Source organism: Lycorma delicatula, chromosome 3 (assembly GCF_047948215.1).
Source record: "Lycorma delicatula isolate Av1 chromosome 3, ASM4794821v1, whole genome shotgun sequence".
Lineage (NCBI taxonomy): Eukaryota > Metazoa > Arthropoda > Insecta > Hemiptera > Fulgoridae > Lycorma > Lycorma delicatula.
In genome coordinates, this window is record NC_134457.1 from 44,930,983 (window position 1) to 44,951,946 (window position 20,964).

General features: G+C 32.9%; 1 protein-coding gene across 4 annotated transcripts in view; it reads right to left on the bottom strand.

Annotated features, from left to right (window-relative positions):
* Positions 1–14,057: 14,057 nt before the first annotated feature.
* Positions 14,058–20,964, bottom strand: part of LOC142321544 (uncharacterized) — a 39,973-nt gene continuing 33,066 nt past the window's right edge. For 3 of the 4 annotated variants that reach the window (XM_075359708.1, XM_075359711.1, XM_075359710.1), the window contains 2 exons: positions 18,828–18,956; positions 14,058–15,330 (listed from right to left, as the gene is read on the bottom strand). In XM_075359708.1, coding sequence (XP_075215823.1) covers positions 14,534–15,330; positions 18,828–18,956 — 926 coding nt within the window. In that variant the 3' untranslated portion in view covers positions 14,058–14,533. The remainder of the gene's footprint in view (positions 15,331–18,827; positions 18,957–20,964) is intronic. The other variant, XM_075359709.1, reaches the window with a different exon arrangement.

The following is a 20,964-nucleotide window of genomic DNA, read 5'->3' on the forward strand; positions in this document are numbered from 1 at the left end:
TATACAAATTTAGTTACACAAACTCTGTGGTAAGATAATTTTTTCCAATACATCATTAAATCTCGTTAAGTGTCTTTTAAATGACGCTACAATAAACTTGTTTTATAAAAATATTTTTTTTAGAAATTTAAATCTAATTTCCTATATTTGAAACTTTACAGATTCACTTATTAAGCATTTTGATGAAATATTAAGAATTCGGGTTCACCTGCTAGGTTAAAGCAATTTAGGATATATAAGGTATTATTGCATAAAAAAGGAATGCATTAATTTGTTCCTTTACACAATCTAAGTACATATGGTATGCTTGCGAATTTATACATACGCAAACACTAACATACAACAACCATCAAAGTTATTTTAATTAAGATAACTAAACGTTATTTTAATGGTTTACTAAATAGTAAGTTTAAGACTCTGTAGTGAACAGAGAGAAGGTGTCAATGTACAAGCTGCCATTCGCATTTAGATTGGCTTAGGATGCTGATATGCAATTATTAACTTGGTTCATTGAAGAAAAGAACAGGAAACCCATTTCTCAAATTTACAGCTCAAACATTGTAAAGAATACATGCGAACAGTGCAGAGAATCTTTTTTATTTTCTTGAATTAGGTTAAAAATTAAATAAATAAAAATGAACTAAAGGTTATTTGCTAATATACATTTAACCAAATAGATAAAAAATAAAATATTTCTTAATATATATTAAGAAATATTTATTAAGTAAATAAAATAAAAGTGAAATATGTAATATTTCACGATATTATATGAAATTCTTAGCACCATATTTAATTTGCATTATCAAATCTTAACCATCAACTGATGAATTAATTCACTACAGAAATTTAAAAGAAGCTTGTATGAGAAAATATTAAAATGGAAATTTGTAGCGTACAAAAAATCCGGGATTCGAACCCGGGACCTCCGGATGAAAGTCAAGATGCTACCTGTTTTAGTTTAAGAAATTTTTTTAATGCTATATTTCTAATTAAAATAAATGTTCTGGACATCGGCATTTGTTTCTATTTATTTAATAGAATTAACAGAATTTAACAGAATTAAAGTAATTTAACAGCTATTAAAGTAACTTATATTTTAATAAATTATATTAAAAAGAAACATCACTAATCCTTAATTTTTCTCTGACCATATAGTAGAAACTTAAAAGTAAGTGAAAAATATTATTTTTTTAATGTATAGTGTGATTTATTCAAAGTCCTTTTTATTTTTGTCATTAAGCTTATCATATACTTTTTAACTATATTTTTTTATTAAAATATTACTGGGCATACAAAACATGCTGTCTATATGAAAAAAGACCAATCATAAATGACAAAACCTTTTTAAATATAACTCACCTGCATAATTATAATTAGATGTCGACATGTCATAAGTTGTTTAATTTTAATGCTGTTCTATGATACAATCTGATGTAACTAATCTCATTTTTAGTACATAGTATTAGAACACGTATTAAGTTACTACCCAAAGTAAAACATAACTCTAAGAATCTTTACGAAAGGAAATGTAATTACAATTGCATTAGAATTTACAGATTATTATGTCACTCATACACTGTGCAAATTTATTTTTTTTACTTTTTTTTTTAATATAAACATAAACATAAAGTACTTTTTTCTCTCTATATTAATATTGATATAAATTAGTTATTACAAATAGAATATTAAAATTCCTTATTATTGAATCTTAAACTACAATGTTGGTTGTTTAATTTGGTTCATACCACTGACAAGACAAATAACAATAAGTAATTAACCATCTATGAAATGCCTTTAATAAATAATTGGAGGGTTATCTAGAAGAAAAAAATTGAGCAGGCAGGCAACATTTGGAATATGTAAAACAAATTGTTAGGGATATAGGATGTAGGAGGTATACTGTAATGAAACAACTAGCACTAGATAGGGAATCTTGGAGAGCTGCATCAAACCAATCAAATGACTGAAGACAAAAAAAAAGAAATACCTTTAACTTAAATGAAATGAAACCTTGAAACTGTTATATTCAAGGCTGTATTTATATTTCCTAATTATAAACTGAAAATCATTAGCATAGAGGAAAAATTTTTATTAGAAGCAGTAATTATTTTTTTTTTTTTTTATAGTTTATTTACTCTTTTAATAATTTTTTTTTTTTAAGTAAAGAAATTATCCCCTACAACTCTTATTAAAAATTTAAAAAAAAATTACATGAAAAATGTTTGTATTTTATATTAATTTTTACAAACATTAGGATGTTCCACACATTTTATAGGTAAGAGAGAAGGTGGATGAAATAGCAGTAACAAAAATTTAAGATCCTTGCCAGGAATTGAGTTTAATACAAACTGATTTAAAAACCATACAGTTGTTTAATGAGATATAGTTGACATGCCCACTGTAATGATACTTTCTCTATAATGTTTTATTAACTGTTTTGTTCTTAAAGCATTATAAGTAATTTATTTATTTATTTTTTTAATTTAAATAAATAAAACAAAATCTGACATAAATGAATTGTGACTGCTCATATTCATGTGTTTTCTTTAAAATCTTGATAAATGTAAACATATCCTGTCATTTTCTTATTTTTATTTTTTAATAATGAACCAGCTGAGCTTAAGTATTAAAAAGCAATAACTTGTGACTTTTCTATTTAACTAAAGTATGAAAGTATTATGATTTAATATAAATGATTAATTAATTCAATGTAAATTTAAAAGTAAATAAAGGAAGTGTAAATTATCTGTAGTTTATTTATCTGGCAATTACTTTTTTCCCCCTTCTACCCCCGACCACATATATCCATTTAAGTATATGCAGTCGGGGAGAGTGTCCATATACTCAAAAGAAGCGTCCCCCACCCACCGGCATCACGTCCGGCACGGCAGGTTAGCCTCCCCGGTCTCAGATCTTTTATTTTCCATTTGCCATGCCTCTAATCCCCCACCTCATGGCCAAGGTCCGGCAACGCCGTCCCTCAGCCCCACGGCAGGGAACCGGGTCTCGGTCTTTATCTTTTGCCATGTCTCAAACCGGCGGCACTGACCCCACTAAGCACCAAGGCACCCGCAGGGCCGACACCGCCGGCCGGGACTCGGTCTTAACTTTACCCCACAGTTCCCCAGGAGTTCCCTCCCTTCTCAGGAACCCGCACACCTCAGCATGCGGGCCCTCCACGGAGGTACTGTCCTCCCTTCCCTACTTTAACTACGACCCCCGTCTTCTGTCTTCGTCTTCTTTAATACGGAGAATTTCCCCCGCGAACTTCTTGAACCAGTCCCAGTTTTCCTGACTATACAACATCCAATTAATTAAATTGTCAGGGGTCAGTCTATTAATTAAAATTTCCCTTCTATTATCAGCCCATCTGGGACATGCGAAGATGGTGTGTTCTACATTGTCGATCTCCTGACAATAAACGCATAGTGGGGTGGCCCTCTTCCCAATTCTGAATAAATTTTGACCAAAACAACCATGGCCTGTCAATAGTTGCATGCTATAGAAGTTCACGTCACCCAGTCTCTTACCAACCCATGTATTAGCCTTCTCGTCCAATCCCCAACTCTTGAGTGCGGCCACGCACTCTTGCCACTCTTGCTGTATTAGCTCTATGGTCTCGCCTCTGGGAAGTCCCGTGGCTCTTAATGTCCTCTCTCTAATTTGCAAATCTATAGGGAGAACTTCTGTTATTATACACAACGCAACATACGACATTGTTCTGTAGCCTGCAGCCACCCTAAGCAGGGCGAGTCTATGAACACTTTTTAGTTTAGTTTTATTTCTCTGTGTATTTATTGCATTTCCCCATACCGGGGCCACATACAATAACGCCGATGTGGTGGCCGCCGTTATCAGCCTCCTGATTTCCATCTTAGTTGTGCCATGATTTTGAAAAAGCCCCCTCAAGGCCTTAATGGGGGGGGGGGGGTAACCCTGTTGCAAATCATATCGACATGTTTACTAAATTTTAAGCTTTTGTCTAGCAGAACACCAAGGTATTTTGCTTCGTTGACTTCGATGACTCTTTCTCCTCTGATGTTTATATTTATGTTTCTGATTGGTCTTCTATCAGCGAGAACCATGCAACAAGATTTCCTAAGGGAAATCTGTAATTGATTTCTTTCCAGCCACCCGTCAATTAGACATAGCGCTCGATTGGCTTTGTCCTCTACGATATCTACATTTCTATCTTCCACTAGAACCGCTATGTCGTTCGCATAGCCGACCACTGATACCCCTTCCGGGTAATTTAACCTAAAAATTCCGTCATAGAAGACGTTCCACAGGGTAGGTCCAAGCACGGATCCCTGAGGAACGCCTCCAAACACCTGATATATAGCTTTACCTTCAAGCGTTTTAACTTCGATAAATCTAAGATGGAGGTAATGATTATTCTGATTAATCATATAGTCACTTATATGCGTATTTTGTAGGGCCTCTATTATAGCTATCCACGGTACTGTGCCGAAAGCGTTTTTGATATCGAGCATAATCATGAGGGGAATTTTCCTGACTCTCCAGGATCCACTTCTAGTTGTTAAAGCCCAGTTTTTAACTCTTTCAATAGCACTTATAGTAGAGCATCCTCTCCTAAACCCGTACTGTTCTGGGTGTAAGCATTGCCTCTCCTCAATTTCTTTCCTAAGCCTGGTTTCAATAAGTCTTTCTACGACCTTCCCCATATTGTTAATTAGCGTAATTGGTCTATAACCTCCTGTTTCATTGGCTGGTCCTGCCTTGGGGAGAAAGACCGTCCTGGCTGCCTTCCAGCAGTTAGGTAAACACCTGTTTTGTAGGCCAAAGCTAGCAATGTCCACCATTTCCCTGGGTATTATTTTTGCAAGACCTTTAATGATGGCAGCTGTTATGCCATCAGGCCCTGGGCTTTTTTTATTCTTCAATTTGCCGATAGCCTCCATTACCTCTTGCTGAGTAAACCTGCCGCCTTCGCAACCAATCACTGATCTGTTCGGATTTTCCGCTCTGGGGAATAATGTTCTTACTAGTTGTGCCGACGTTTCATTACTCAACGTCGGCACATGCCTGCCCAGACGTTTAGTGATGATTTTAAATGCTTTGACCCAGGGGTCAGCATTAAGTTCATGGCACAGTTCCAGCCATTTACTTCTTTTCGCTTGCTTTATAAGAAAGTTCAATTTCTTTCTGGCTTGTCTGTAGATTACTACAGCTAGATTGCCTTCCTCTATCATGCCGTTTCTAGCTCGTAAACGTTGTGCAATTCTTTTACACCGTTGCATTATCTTCCTTTGGTCTTCTATTCGGTGACCACCAGTATACCGGAAGGTGTCTATTGTTGTTTTGCAGTATCTTGACCATTTCTTCCTTGACGATGTCTTGAAATATACCGGGTCTATTTGTGCGCAGTTAATGATTTTATTTGCCGCGTTTCTGATTACGGTGGATCTGGAAGTCGGTCAATCGGTGGTTGATGTGTATCTGTCTTGTTCCTGTAGGGTGATCTCCGATAGTGACTGAAATGACCTTACGGTCGCTGCCGATTTCCTCATTGAGGACTGTGAAATCAATTGTATTAATATTCAACCTGCCGTCAACTAAAACTAGTCTAAGATCGATTCATATCCTCTCGCACAGTACGTGGCAGTCCCTTCATTCATGCAGGACGCCCCGGTGGCCTCCAGTAGTTCCTCAAGAACTCTTCCCCTAGCATTGGAGGTGGTGGCTCCAGCTAATGCAGTCCTACAGTTAAAATCTCCCAACACGACTGTTCTTTTACGGGAGCGTGTCATAAGTTGTTGTAAGCTAAGTAATTTATGCTGAAAAAACTCCATGTCGCAATTCGGGATGATATATATTCCTATAATTATTATATCATTTAGTTCTATTACTACAATGCCATCTTCTCTATGGTATAAACTATGATCCACGTTGCCTACGATTCTCCTAACGGATACGTTCCCGTTTCTGTCGGGCAACCATTGACCCCTGGCCACCGAGTACACGTTGGGTTCCGTGGCCACCAGAAAATTGAAATTGCCTCTTGTGGCCATCTCTACCGACAGATCCACCGATAGCCTGCTCCTATTATTATTGATTAGAAATATCTTACACATGATTTTTGTTACAACTTGTATTAGCAGTTCTATGTAACGTAGATCCGCAGTCAAGGCATCTCGTTGCTTCTATGCAATCTTTAATAACGTGTCCCGGTCTGCCGCAATTGAAACATAATTCTGAACGATCCGGACCTCTACATTATCTCCTGCCATGCCCTGTATTCCAGCAACGATAGCATTTCTCGACTTCTGTGCGTATATATGCTCTACAGCACACTCAGCCAACCCTCAGCCTTGATTCAATGAGCTTAGTAGCGTTTCTTTGGTTAGTGACCACAGTGGCATTTTTTGTATTGCCATACGCCTCTCTTATGGATGTGAATTGAAAACCTTCACCAACTCCAAGTACATTGATTTGAAAACCTTCACCAACTCCAAGTACATTTTCGATCGCCTCCTTGATTTCTCTTTCTGTAGTATCGTACAGCAGGTCCTTGACATGCACCACTGTTCTTCGGTCGCCTTTGGTTCTAATGTCAACTTGAAGTTCTTCAGGCGGGTGGCGGGGGGTCAAAAGGTCGGAAAGTTTTTGATTCGTAAAGATGTCAAGGAATTTTGGATCTATTGTCAAAACTATGGAAGATATGGAGGAAAAAGGAAAAGCCCGTGTAAAGTACGCCTATAACACTTAGAAAAATTTCTCTCTGAATAATAACTATGAAAAATTTTACAATTCGTTGTTTACTAGTTTAGTCTGTGACGTAGCAGACAAGACACAGCTTGTCTTACCACTTAGAAAATTTTCCTTCTATATTAGTACCACGTATAAACTAAAAGTTATTAAAAAACTAATCCAAAATAGATTTTTACACACTTTGCCGAGTTTAAATAACCCAGAATGACTCCTAGTAGGTATTACACTATTGTTAGGTCCTCAACAGCTCACCAAAATATCCAAAAGAACTGTAAAACTTTTCACTTAACACAAGATTATGTCTAATATAAAAAAACTCTAATAACTTTTGTAGTCCATGTCCAAAACTCATAACAATTTGTACGTCAGTCCATTATCCTTACCTCGATATATTACTATGTCCAAATCCAGTGAAATTACCAAAAAACCAATAAAAAAAAGCACTATTACACGGAGCTCTGAAAGCACGTCTAATCGCAGTGACATCCACAACTCTATCTGGCAATTACTTAGTGTATGCTACTACCACAACCAACATATCACACCGCGACTGGAATTGCTATACATTAATTTTGGTCATCCAGGTCAGACACTTAAAAATGTGGATAGACCGGATAATTAAATATTTATGTGAAATATCAGCTACATGTAAAGTTCTAATATTGTGATACATATAAGTGCACTGCAGCTTAGCAAATTCAATCTTCATTAAATAACTTAGGATTGAACAAAAATACTATTTTAGAGTTTTCTTCACTACATTGAATCTGGGTTTGTAATTTACGTTAAAACCATTACCTATATAATATTATTTGTGTAATTTAGTTTTACTTTGCTTTTTGGCCATAGTTATTGTATTCGTTATGGATAATGAACAATTGTTAAGACAAAGAAAATCAATTGAAGCCTCCATTACAAGAATTAGAACATTTGCAGACAAATTTGACGTGTGACAAGGTGACAGTCCCACAACTAAGTCAAATTACGAAATCTGCTTGAATTGCACTGCAAATATGATTCCATTGAAATGTTATTGTATTGGAAATATTAAAGGAAAACATTACAACAATATATTTAAATCTCATCGCAAACATCCCACTTACCAAATGTTAAGAAGAATCATAAACATAATGTTAGTTATTATTCTACTAACTTAAACACTGTATTTTTTAAGCTCAGTCATCAGTTAGAAAAATACTACAAATTTTTTAATTTATGCAATGATGAGCAAAGAGAAGACTTTTTAGAACAAAATATTATCATATGTTTTCACAAAGGTCATAGTAACAATCAGTATTACTCAAATAAATTAGGTAATTTGTCAACAAAGACACAACATACTTGTTCATACTGATATTAAATTAAGTAATGATAAATTGATAAAAATAAATTAAGTAATGATAATAACTATTGTTTGCAATTAAACAAAGGTAATTTTATCCACTGCTGTACGTAATGTAGATGTTTTTGGTCATTCTCATTTGTGTAGTCATATTACTCAGGCAGTCAATTAAACTAACAATTAGCGAATTGCGAATTGGGACTTCAACTCAACAAAGAAAATTTGCCTATTTCAGGCATAAATAATGTATTAGCCAAATTTGATTATAGGGTAATACTTATATTGCATTTACGATAAAAACTATTGGATATTTATAATATTTGATAACTTTATAAGCAGTCAACGTACATCAAAAGTTAATTTTCGGGCTATCACCTTTTGTTTGTCGAACGGCATGAATGTTCTCGCTACCCCAAACTGGACAATTATGACTGTTAACCTAACTAAAAAGATGGAAGACAGCTTCGTCAGAAATTATTATAGCTTCGTCAAAGGCAAAGTTATAACAGCGTGGTTTATCGTCATTTTCAATTTCATGCATCCAATGAATTTTGTATATATGAAGTTCTAGGCGCTTTAGTAGAACTTTCAGAATTGGTAATTTAGGTATTCCCAGTTTTAAATTATCACAAGTCGATTTACCTGGGCTACTTAGAAAAGTTTTTATTCCTCGATCCACAACTTCCACGGAGACAGGAGGTCTGCCAGCCCCTTTTTTGTGTACTACACTTCTTGAATCCTTAAACTGCTGGTATCAAGGTTTAATAGAGCATTTATTGAAAGTATCATGGTCGTATTCTAAACGAAAACTTCTAACAGTAATAACAGATCCGCTTTCATAACACCGAAGTACGCACATTTTCTCCTGTATGGTAGCCAACTGACGATCATCTCTGTCGTTATATCGCGCCGGCGTTTTCATTCAAGGTCATCAGTAACTCTAGTACCTACACTAAAGCTTTCTTTCTTTTCCTGTTTAGCCTCCGGTAACTACCGTTTAGATAATACTTCAGAGGATGAATGAGGATGATATGTATGAGTGTAAATGAAGTGTAGTCTTGTACATTCTCAGTTCGACCATTCCTGAGATGTGTGGTTAATTGAAACCCAACCACCAAAGAACACCGGTATCCACCATCTAGTATTCAAATCCGTGTAAAAATAACTGGCTTTACTAGGACTTGAACGCTGGAACTCTCGCCTTCCAAATCAGCTGATTTGGGAAGACGCGTTCACCACTAAACCAACCCGGTGGGTTACCTACACTAAAGCTGGACGAAAATCAACGTTCGCTATAATTGCTTTGTACTGCGCTGAATAATTTGAGTTCTCTGTATAATAAACTAAGCAATAGTGAAAATAAAATTATTAAAAGTACTTAAATCGTTTACCTAGTGTATGTAATTTTTAGATTAGAAAATAAATTTTTTACGCAGAAATTGAAAACTGTGATAATAGAATAACGTCCTCTAGAATAGAAAAAGAACTGTGAAACATTCTATAAGGTTTGTGATAAAAAAATTGTAATAAATGATTTTTTTTTTTTTAATTTTTTTTTTTTAATCAAAGTAGATTCAAGAAAGATGTAAAGTAACTTTTTGTTACTTTATATTTCTGAAATATAATTTTATCGCTATTCTAATGACATATACATATTTTATAGTTTGGTTAGATAAATGATTTAATGGTTTGATCTGTAATTCACAGAGTGGTTATAAAATATTTTTTCCAGCAATCTGAAATGCCAGTCCAAAAACAAGTTCAGAAATTACACTTTTACCAGTTATAATCCAACATTTAAACTGCAAAATATTCAACTGATCAGAAACAGTCATCGAGCTGACAAAAAATTTATATCTCATAAAATCTGAACAACCCAAAAAGAATTGTTTCTCGGTATCAATAAAATTAGAGGTGTTTATGTATCGTTATCAGTCCACTAAGTAGTTGACTGGAGTCGAGTTGGTGGATTTATGGAGTAAGGTCGTGCTAGCTTTGCTCCTGCTTGTTAGTGCTTTTTTCGGATTATTTTTATTGGTTTTACAAACTGACTGTAGTTTTACATGTTTTGTATGAGTAGCCTTGACTACTGTCATGTCTTGTTGTGTGTGTGTCTGTGTTAGTATTGCATTAATTTTTTTTTTATTTACTTCCGATAGACTCGTAGCTTCATATTTAAAGCTACTATATTAGTGCGTTGAAATTTAATAAATTACAATTTATTCTTCTTTACTAGGTAAGCTATTGATTTGTATAGTTAGTTATACTTCTTTTGTGCAGAATAGCCCGAAGGAATCCTCATGAGGGGAAGCCCCGCCGTACACAGGTGGGACCGCAGCGCAGACGTCCTAGTTTGCCGGTACTTGGTGCTTCTAGTGACGCAGAAGAGACTATGAATGTGAAGACCGTAGAACCTCAAGATGTAAGGTCGCGAATCACTAAGAGAAAAGCTGAGCTTATCTCAGACAGTAGTGATGGCGACGTTACTCATGGATCAGACATGGATCACTTACTGAAGGAGTTGCGTGTTCTGGAGAAGCTTATTTGGTAGAACATCAACACTAAGAAGAAAATAGAGTGCTGCCAGGGCATTAGAGAAAGTCCTTGAACTTAGATGCTGTAGTGACCTCTGTTTATAAGATGTCCTTTCCACTGCTAGGCTCCTCTACAGAGGCATCTACGCAGTCAGAAAGAGCGTGGGAATATGGTATACGTAATGTAGTTGTTTTCGCAGAACCCATTCACATAATTATTCATCCGAAATTGGTTCTGCGAGAACATCAACAACATTACGTATACCATGGTCCTACGAACATTAACTTCATCGAATGAAAAATTATGTAAATTAGTCGAGAAAAGATGGCCCACTGATATAATGCAGAAGGCTGAAACGTTGACATCTCTCCCAGCTGAAGGAGATTTATGTTACTTTAAGGATGTTGCTGGTGCTTTAGGTAGATCGGACCAAATGGCTCGACGGCCGAGTGCTAGAGCTGGTGAAGTTAGGAAGGAAGTCTCTATGGTGTTGGACGAGGATGATTCGTCCACTCAAACGTTGCGTTTTGTGGCGTACTAAGATTCGTCTTTGGATGATGTCTGTGCCTTGACAACTATTTTGGGTTTCGTCAAGAAGGTGCTTCGGTGTTTGTTTTACCTGGTAGCAAGCTTGTTGAGTACGTACAGAAGTTACTGATTTATTTGTACCGAGCACGTGACGATAGTCAGGGTGTATTTGACTTGTGGCGATACGGTACCTGTTGAAGGCAGGAGATTTGAACGAACTACCCCCGCTGTCTCTGATAGTTGGAAAGTTATAGTTAAGGCACAGGGACGTACTTATGCCGATCTGTAGTGAGGACCGTGAAGGAGTCTGTGCCCTCCAGCGAGGTAGGTGAAATACTTTCCATGAGGAAAGAACCAACGAAGATCTTCATGTTAGTCATTTCGAAACGTTTTGTATTCGAATATTGTTGGACTCCGGGTAAACCTTAAATCAAGAAAAAGTCGCAGACTTTCCGAAAGTCCGGCGACTTTCTCTTGATTACTGACGCATTGCAGCAGGCTGTTGGTGAGAATGAAGATTTTAAATTGTCCTCAGTTCGGTCCGCCTTTGGAGACAGTAGGATAGCCACAGTTGTCACTAGCTATCAGGTGGCTAAGAAGCTGATAGAAGGGCCAATACGCATTGGTTGGATTCACTGTAGCGTGAGCGTTCGGGAACCTGGGTGATCGCTGTTACCGGTGCTGAGAGACCGGCCACGTGGCTGTGTTCTGCAGGGACCCAGATTGGTCGAAGTGCTGTTGAAGTGGTGGGCAGGGCCACTTTAGGGCAAATTGTCAGGAGCCTGCAAGATGTTCTGCTTGTGAAGGTGTTGGACATTGGGCTGGGTCCAAGGAGTGTAAGCAGGCTTCATAATGCGTATAATGTAAGTTAACGCTAATAGGTGTTTCATAGCACATAACCTCATCTGGCGTGTTGCGATAGTGCATGGTGTGGATTTCGAACAGTTGGTTGTTTCTCACTCCCTTTGCATTGGTAAGAGAGCCGGTTGGTTGTTTGCCACTTTTTCACTAAATTTTGAATTGTTCATTTTGCAGGAACATATCACATCTAGGTTTTCTCCCTTGAAACCTTTCACAAACCAAATTTATTGAAGTTGTATGAACATATCTTCCACAATGAAGCTACTTTTGGAATAAAAAATTTTAATCACTGCTCATTTGCTTTGCCTTCTGAAGGTCTATGTCCTCTTATTTTTTAATATTTTTATGTCCGGTATTAGATATTTTCTTTAAGAATATTTAGAGCTATTTATAAGCAGGGCTGTCACCAATGAGGAATATGTTGATTTTTCATAAGTAAAAAATTCTGGTAATATTAGGAATAATGGTCTCTATATTTTACATGTTAGAAAAACTTCATTCAATTATTAATATTACTAGAAATTAAATATCATAAAACAAAATATGATGTAATTGTTTTAATTAAAACACAGCAAACAGCATGAAAATTTGATCCTGCATTTAGTACAATGTATTTAAAATTAATTTTAAAACAAAACTGAAACAATAATAATTATCCAGTAATGTGCTCAGAGATTGATTTCACTGAAGTTTCACTGAAGTCTTTCTTAATGCAGTTACAATATCTTAATTTTTTACTGTAATTTGGGCAGGAATCTAGAATTCATTTTATATTTACAACCATTTTAAATGTGACATCTTCCATGATAATTAAACCATCTTAGGTAAAACGTGCAAGGACAGACTAGTAGTATTAAATTCCTTAAGCTATCAATAATAGAGAATTCTGTACTGAACACAGACTTCAGATGAACACAGACATTAAATAATGATCAAAAGCAAGATAATTAATCATTGCTTAACTGAAATGTTAACAAATATGCAAATATTTTCACATTATTATGAAATCTATGTGAATGGAATGGTTTAATTTTTCATGTCCTTACATACTAATACAGTGAGTTAAACATCTAATTTGAATTTATATTTCAGTTTCTGACAAGCTTAATAAAAAATGAATTAACAGTAAAAGTAATTTTCTTAAACATATTTTGTTTATACAACTGAGATTTCACTATGCATGAAATTGTAATTCCAAGTTTTTTTTTGAAATTTGTTCAAAGGCATCTGTGAAAATAAACACCAGCAAAAATGAAGTTGATTAACAAATTTATGTGTATGTATATGTGCATGTGTGTGTATATTGGCCTTTTTTTGTTGATATCTGCAGATTGATGGAGACAGATTGGATGAAATTTGGTTCAATAATTTCTGTATGCATTGTACATGTACAAGTTTTGTCAAAATTAGCCGTGGAAGCAGGGAGAAAAAACTCATAAAAAAATAAAAATAAAAATAAAAATAAAAAAATATAAGGGTAGGTAAATCTTTTCACACAATTTAATGTCGCTTAGGTAAGATTCTGCCGGTGGGGGCAAAATACCCTTTTTTCTTCATCATTTCTGAACTACAAGTCACATTCTTGAACAAATTACATGATTCTAGTACATTAGTATTTCATTTCGATTACAAATTTGATTTCATTCAAGTATAGTGGACATAAGTTAGCGTAAATTTTCTGTTTTTTTTCTTCAGGCTATTTTGCTTGATATTTCCAGATTAGATTAACCAGTTAGAAATTATCTACAATGAATTATTATCCCATTAATTTTATGGCTAGCATATATGGTAGAGGTGGCTATCATGGGTCCTCAAAATTTTATTCAGAAAATAAGAATAGTTTTAATTCTTAATTGTATTTTACATACTTAATGTTCCACTTATTTTTCTTCATAATCTCCAATTTGTCACAAGGGCAAAGTCTTCCATATCCAGAGTTGGCATTTTTTTAATTTGCTTTTAATTTCTAATACAAACTGTATGAAGAGGTTTTAATCAGTTTATAATTACCTAAAAAAAATTTTTCAAGGAAAATTAAAATTATTTTTAAAAAACTGAATCTCATCTTAAAATTAAATTTTTATTTTTCAGTAAAGTTCATAAAATCATTGACTCTAATATCATACGAAAATAAATTATTTCCTTTGCTACACACCAAATAATTTGTTTTTCAATTAATTTGTATTTTATTTTTTCAGAAATAGTAACAATACATTTCTTAAACTTTATTAAAAATTGACTTTAATGAAGTTTAAGTTTTTAACATATTGCGTATTATTTTTGTAAAGTGAATACTGTATTAATTAAAAGTAAAATATTTTATACTTACATAGTTCATAGATTTGAACTAGAAATGAATATTTTGTTTTAAAAAAAAATATTTTGTTTCTCTTAAAGAAAACATATTACAAACATAAAAAAGCACAAGTACATGTTTTTTTATTTATTAATAGTAAGAATTAATTTTTCAATTCTACGTCCTATTTATTTTACTAGATTAAATATATTTTTAAATAGGTATTTCTTAGTTTTATTTTAATTAATTGTATGACTTCTAAAAGCCCCTAAAATATGATGAGTTATAAAATATAAAATCCTATCAATAAATGATTTATACATCTGATGCTGCGTTTGTGAATCATTTTCATCTTCCTCTCCTTCAGTACTTTTACTTTCACCTTCTTCAGGGGTTTTGTTTTCATTAGCTGCTAGCGGTATCACTTCTTGTTTGGTAGACTCTTCATTAGGTATAACATTAGTACTTGGAACTGTTGCAGTAGTAACGTTATCAGATTTTTGTGGTCGATTTTCTTGGTTTATTTCTCCCTCAGTCGTAATTATGGGTTTTAAGCTCGTATTTGTAACAGTATCTGGTTTTTGTGGTCTGTCTTCTTTGTTTATTTCTCCCTGAGATGGAATTATGGGGTTTAAGCTTGTATTTGTAACAGTATCTGGTTTTTGTGGTTTATCTTCTTTGTTTATTTCTCCCTCAGTTGAATTTATGAGTTGTACACCTTCATTCGGATATTCTTTTATATCTGATCCGAGTTGAAATCTGATAATTATGCCAGCAGATGAACGTAAGCTTTTGTCTAGTAGTGACTGCTTATCAATTTGACAGTTAGTATTTTCAACATACCCGAGGAGATCTGAATCATGTTGCAGATTTTCATTTACAGTATTTCCATAACCAAAATTCATTAAAGTGCATGTTTTATAACCATTATCATCTGAAACGTTTTCATCCCAAAAAAATAAGTTTAATTTTAGACAAATTTCTACACCTGGTTTTGATTTCAGTGGATAACATTTTTTACCAGGTCGTGGGAATCCTGTAAACATAAGATTTAAAAATTACATGTATTAAAAATTAAAATGAATTTTCTTTGTTAATTTAAAGCAAACACAATTCTAGTGTATTAAATCATATGTTTTCTTAAATTTACTATCATGAACAGCAATTTGCTGTTAATTGAAATTAAATAATGTCATTAAGCTAATATGAAAGGTTATAGGAGAATAAATAATATTAAAAGCAATATTAGCTAAGACACAATTTTTCTATTTCTTTAATATGATTTTCTTTCAAGACCATACATTTAGTGCAATATTGCCCAAGTTTTTCAAACCCATGATTATTGAAGTATACCAGTATACCAGTATAAAGTTTTCAAAGTAGGCAGGTGTATTAGCAGTATAATTTCACTTAATTTTTTTTCCATCAAGACACTAATTCATATTTGGTGCTAAGTAACCAAGTAAGGAAGTTGTGGAAGAATTTTCTTGTGTAATTCAAACAATTTTGCTGTCACAATCACAGAATAATGACCTGTTCCATGGTCCACTGTATTGGTGGAAAAGAAATATTCTCTTTCCTCATTTGTCATTTTTTTTATTTCCTCACTTGATTCAGCAAAGATGCGTAATATTGCTCAGTTATTGTTATTCTTTTTAAAAACTGTTCTAATCAGTGCAGCTGACTTATATTTATCTGGCCTGGCTTTAGTTTCCTACACAGTTTGCCTTTCTAATGTACTATTTGATAACCACAGAAGATTCATTTATGCATTTTTCAGTAATAACAAAACTTGAACAATTCAAGTGACTTCAAATAAGAAACTTAATGAATGTATCTGCTAAAACACTGTGTATACTCCTAGCAGAGTAGTAGGAAACAAATAATAATCTCAATAATACACTATGAATGCCTAATATCAACATTATTTTTTGTTTCATTAAAAAACAATGCTGAGATCATTTTTTTTTTATATAAAAAAAGTTTTTTTTTGCAATGCAGTTATAACAGTATAGATTTACAGTATAGTATTCATGGGAAAGTATGCTAATTGGCATGGATTTCGCATGTCAGGAATTTTGCAGATCTTATGTTACATGATGATCCTCCTTCAACCTAAACACAATTTTAGCTTTGAAAAATTGCAGATAATGTACATTTGTACATATGTATTTACAATGCGTAAATACAAATTATTTGTTTCTATTTTGATTTATTTTTTGCTTGATATCATAAACACAATGGGTTGATTTCGATGAAATTTGGCATGATGATTTCTGTATATATCCTAATAAAAACTTTGGTTGCATTCACTCTAGGTTACAGAGAAATGTGAACCTTGAGTCTCAAATCTACTTATTAAGTAGCTAAGACACTTCTGATGGTGTCTAAACTTATTCAAACCACCACAAACATTTGGGGGCAAAAAACATTTTTTTCCTTTTGCCTTTTTTGGACTCAATTCATATTCTTGTAGCAATTAGATAATTTTATTATTTTTATATGTCACTATGGTTGTGTATTTAGGTAATTTGAGGGAGTACATAAAAAGCTTTATTTTTTGTTTTTTCATGTTTTGTGGAAGCTATTGATTCCATTAATTTTGGTTACAATTGTCAAAGGGGTGGGGAAGTACACTCATCATGGATTCTAAAAACAGTTCAATAATTTTTTTACGTAGGTTTTTACTTCCATACTTATTTACATATAATAGTAGCCTGTCAGGTGAAGTGTTCATTAAACAGAATTGCATAGCTCTTAGCATAATCTTTACTGGCTTCTTTTTTGACAAATAATAAAGAAAGTTAACATTGTTCATTTTCTACTTTATCATAGAGCTCAATGGACAGCTGGAAAGGTTCTCCCTTCAGATTTGATGGGGAATGTTTTGACTGCCACTAGGAAAATACAAAAGGAAATAGGAAGTAGAAATATTTGTCAGCACATAATTGATTTTAAAAATACAAATCAATGTACTCCTTCTGATTAGAAACTATACATTTTATGCAGTACATCTACACACTTGGAAAGATGTTGAGATTATTAATATCATCTTTATTTTATTATTTTCATTAGTTTTGAGTCTTAATTAATTTAATGTATATTCTCTGTATTGCTTTCTCCAAGATTAATATTCATTTAATTTTGCTGGTATAAAATTTTTTCAACCTTGCATGACATTTACTGAACTCAGCGATTCTCCTTTTAAATTTTGCTTATTACTATAGGCTATATTCCTAATCCACTAATTCAGTGAGTCATATCTTGTGTGTTACAATGATCAAGAATTCTTGTGACACATTTAATGGTACAATGGAGATTTTATGAAATTCAATAAAAAAATTTAATTTATTTAATTTTTGTTATCAAAAATACCTGGAATAGATTAATTAAATTAGAATCTGTAGGTTTGGAGAGTAGGGTGCAGGAAGATATGTACAAACTGCTATAAAAAAATGTGTAGGCAGCTGCAGTCCTAATTAATAAATATTCAAGTAACTGTTATATCCTTAAACAACCAACTAAAGGTAAAGATATGGTGAACAGGTCATAGTGGTGTAGCTCACAGTGCAAATGTAGGTTTAGTTCACAGTGGGAGGTGGCAGAACTATAACGAGGTGAACAGAAATGCTTCAGTTTTACTTGATGAGGCATCAAGAACATTGATATTATTTCATTTAAAAATTTTAAATATTTTTGGTTTTTTAAATGTTTCATATTTATGATTGTTATTATTATGAGTTTATTAATATTATGATATTTGACATTAATGATGTAATATGATATGGCGAGATGTAATCAGAAACATAGTAGTTGTTAACAAGTACCTTAAGTAACTGCAGGTTTGCCGCGCATCCAATTAACAGAAAAGAGCAAGAATTGGGTGGTTATAATCATCTTTAAAAGTCAGAGCTGGTAAAGACATACTTTGAGTCATACTTCAGAATAAATCCAGAAAAGTTTTTGTATATTTTTCATCTGCTCAAACCAAAGTTGAATGTGTCTGTTATGTATTGTAATCTGTAAATCAAACCTGTTCTTACTGAAGAAAAACGTTTTCTGAAAAGAGTTTGGAGGAAGAAATGATCACAGAACTGTGTTTAGGTAAAGTGGTAGTGTAAAATCAAAACAGAGTTGACATTCAATGTCATTGAGCTAGGCCTTCATGTAAACCATGAACTGCACCTACACCATGACATCCTCACTGTATATTTACTAATATGTTATAATGATGATGATTTACAAAGTGGTTGACCACAAACTGCTCATCACTCCTTATTCTAAAGAATAAATATTTCCAAACTCTATTGACTTCAAGTGCTCGCTCTGTTTCATGTTTTAAAATAATTATTGCTTTATTAAATACAGGGAAAACAGGATAACTCCCATTTTGTTACAGAGTGTAAGGAATTTGTAATTTGTAATTCCCATTTTGTTACAACTTGAGTGAATAGGAAAACTTTTATCACTACTATTAAAGTAAATAAATTAGAAAAACCAAAGGAGATTTTTAAGAAAATAAAAAATTCTTACCTTGTGTTTGTTCATATATAACAAGATCTTTTTCAATGATGAACCTCAAGCGATAAGTATTCTCATCTGAGTAGGGAGTTTCATACATATCCATAAGAATACAAGCTGTACAAAATAAACAATAGTTTTCTGCTAAAATAAGTTAGTTCCTATTGAAACAAACTAGGATGTTGAATTTTTTTTGTTTTAGGATTGTTGTAACATCTAGTTGTGCACCTCTCCTTTTGATTGCAATCAACTGAACCAAAAGTCTCCAAAAAAGTGTAAAATCCAAAAAATTGGATTTTGGACTTTTTCTTAACTGGAGCAATAAGTCCTCATTGAGAGCTTTTTAATGATATTTTCATAAGTGGTACTTATTTTCATTTAGTTATAGCCAAATGAAATTTTAATTAATGAAATATCTGGATCTTACAAGGGGAAGGCACATCACTTCAAATCAGACTTCATCTCCAATATAAATATATTGGATTATATATATACAACCTTGTAATAAAAATAAAAAACCTTGATTGTAAAAAAAATAAATAATACTTCAGTAATAACAATAAAAAAAATTATGAAAAAATACCAAAAGTTATTAATGAAATAAAATTTTATGTACTTTTCATTTTAAGAAAATTTGTATATGTAATTTAATAAGCGTACAAGGAAGTCATGTGATGTCCGCATCAGATTTTTGTTTTTTTTTCTTTAATGGGTAAACAGTCAGATTTATCCCATAAGTAACTAAAACTTATGAATCAAATTGAGAACCTCTTCCTTTTTTTAAAGACAAATTATTATTAATAATAATAATAACAATAATAATAATAATTTGTCAATTGCAATAACTATTTTTATTATTTTATTATTATATTATAAGTCAAAAATTACAATAATTACATATGGAATGAAATTTTAACATTTCTTTTTACCTATTTTCATCATTTTAGTAAATTAATTTAATTATCTGTATAAATAAATATTTTAAAAACTGTAATGAAATTTTACATAAAATAAAATTAAAAAATTTAATTTTTAATAAAATTGTTTATTTGGTGAATTACATAGTGAGTAACCTAAAACCAAACCAAGCTGGCTCAATTGTAGTTATTTGAGCATCACCTTTAAGGTTGTTACTACCAACACCCTACTGATAGTGTACGTTATTACTGTCATCTGTTTTTGTCATAAGCTGTTCATGCTCCACTACAGTATATTTTTGTTCTTTGCAGTTGTGTTTTTCTAAAATGCCTTTTTTGATAAACGAAAGGGTTGCTGTAGTGGACGTGTTCAGTAGCCTTTGAAGAAACCAGTCATATATCCACAGAAAAATTTATGGAATGTAAATATCCCAGCAAAGAAAACTGGTTCTGTTTCAAACACAAAACGAAACAGGTAACCTTCTTTAGAACTCTAGAGACTGTTATTCTCCTGGTGCAACAACTTAAGAGAACTGACAAATTGAGATGTGTTAATTATTGCACCTGGCTTCTCAAATACATTGTTAATGGACAGATATTAACCCAATGCTATATTTCATCTCAGATGAGGCTCATTTTGTTTTTCCAGGTGTGTTAATTTGCACAACACCATGTATCAGAAAACTGAAAATTCTCACCAGATGTTTGAACGTCCACTTCACAATGAGCAAAATCAGTGTATGTATGGTGTGCTATAGAAGTGTTCCGTACAATTTTTGAAGAATTCGATGCTCACTTAACAGATCATGATAAAGAGTATATACTGCTTCCAATGAGATGGATAGTCCAGTGTTCAATGGTAGAGTATTACTATAGAATTCTTTCAGACATCAATTTTCATTAAAATTTGTATCTTGTTGTATGTTCCTGAAGTGTGCTTTTTGTTTTTGAACAGTGAAAACTACTTCTTGTTAAAAAAATTCAAAAACCATAGATTTAAACATTTCATAGATTGAAATCATGTTTAAATATATAGAATATTCTTTCTTTTATGTTGTGGAATACAATTTAAGATGTCTTACTACATTTCAACCCTTAAAAACCACACCTTATGAAATTTAAAAAAAATCCCTTTACTCTAGAATCCACCCATATGAAAAAAAAAACTTAGTTTTCAACAGATTAAAATGTTTTAATGATGCATTTTAATGAATTATAAACTTTTTATAGTT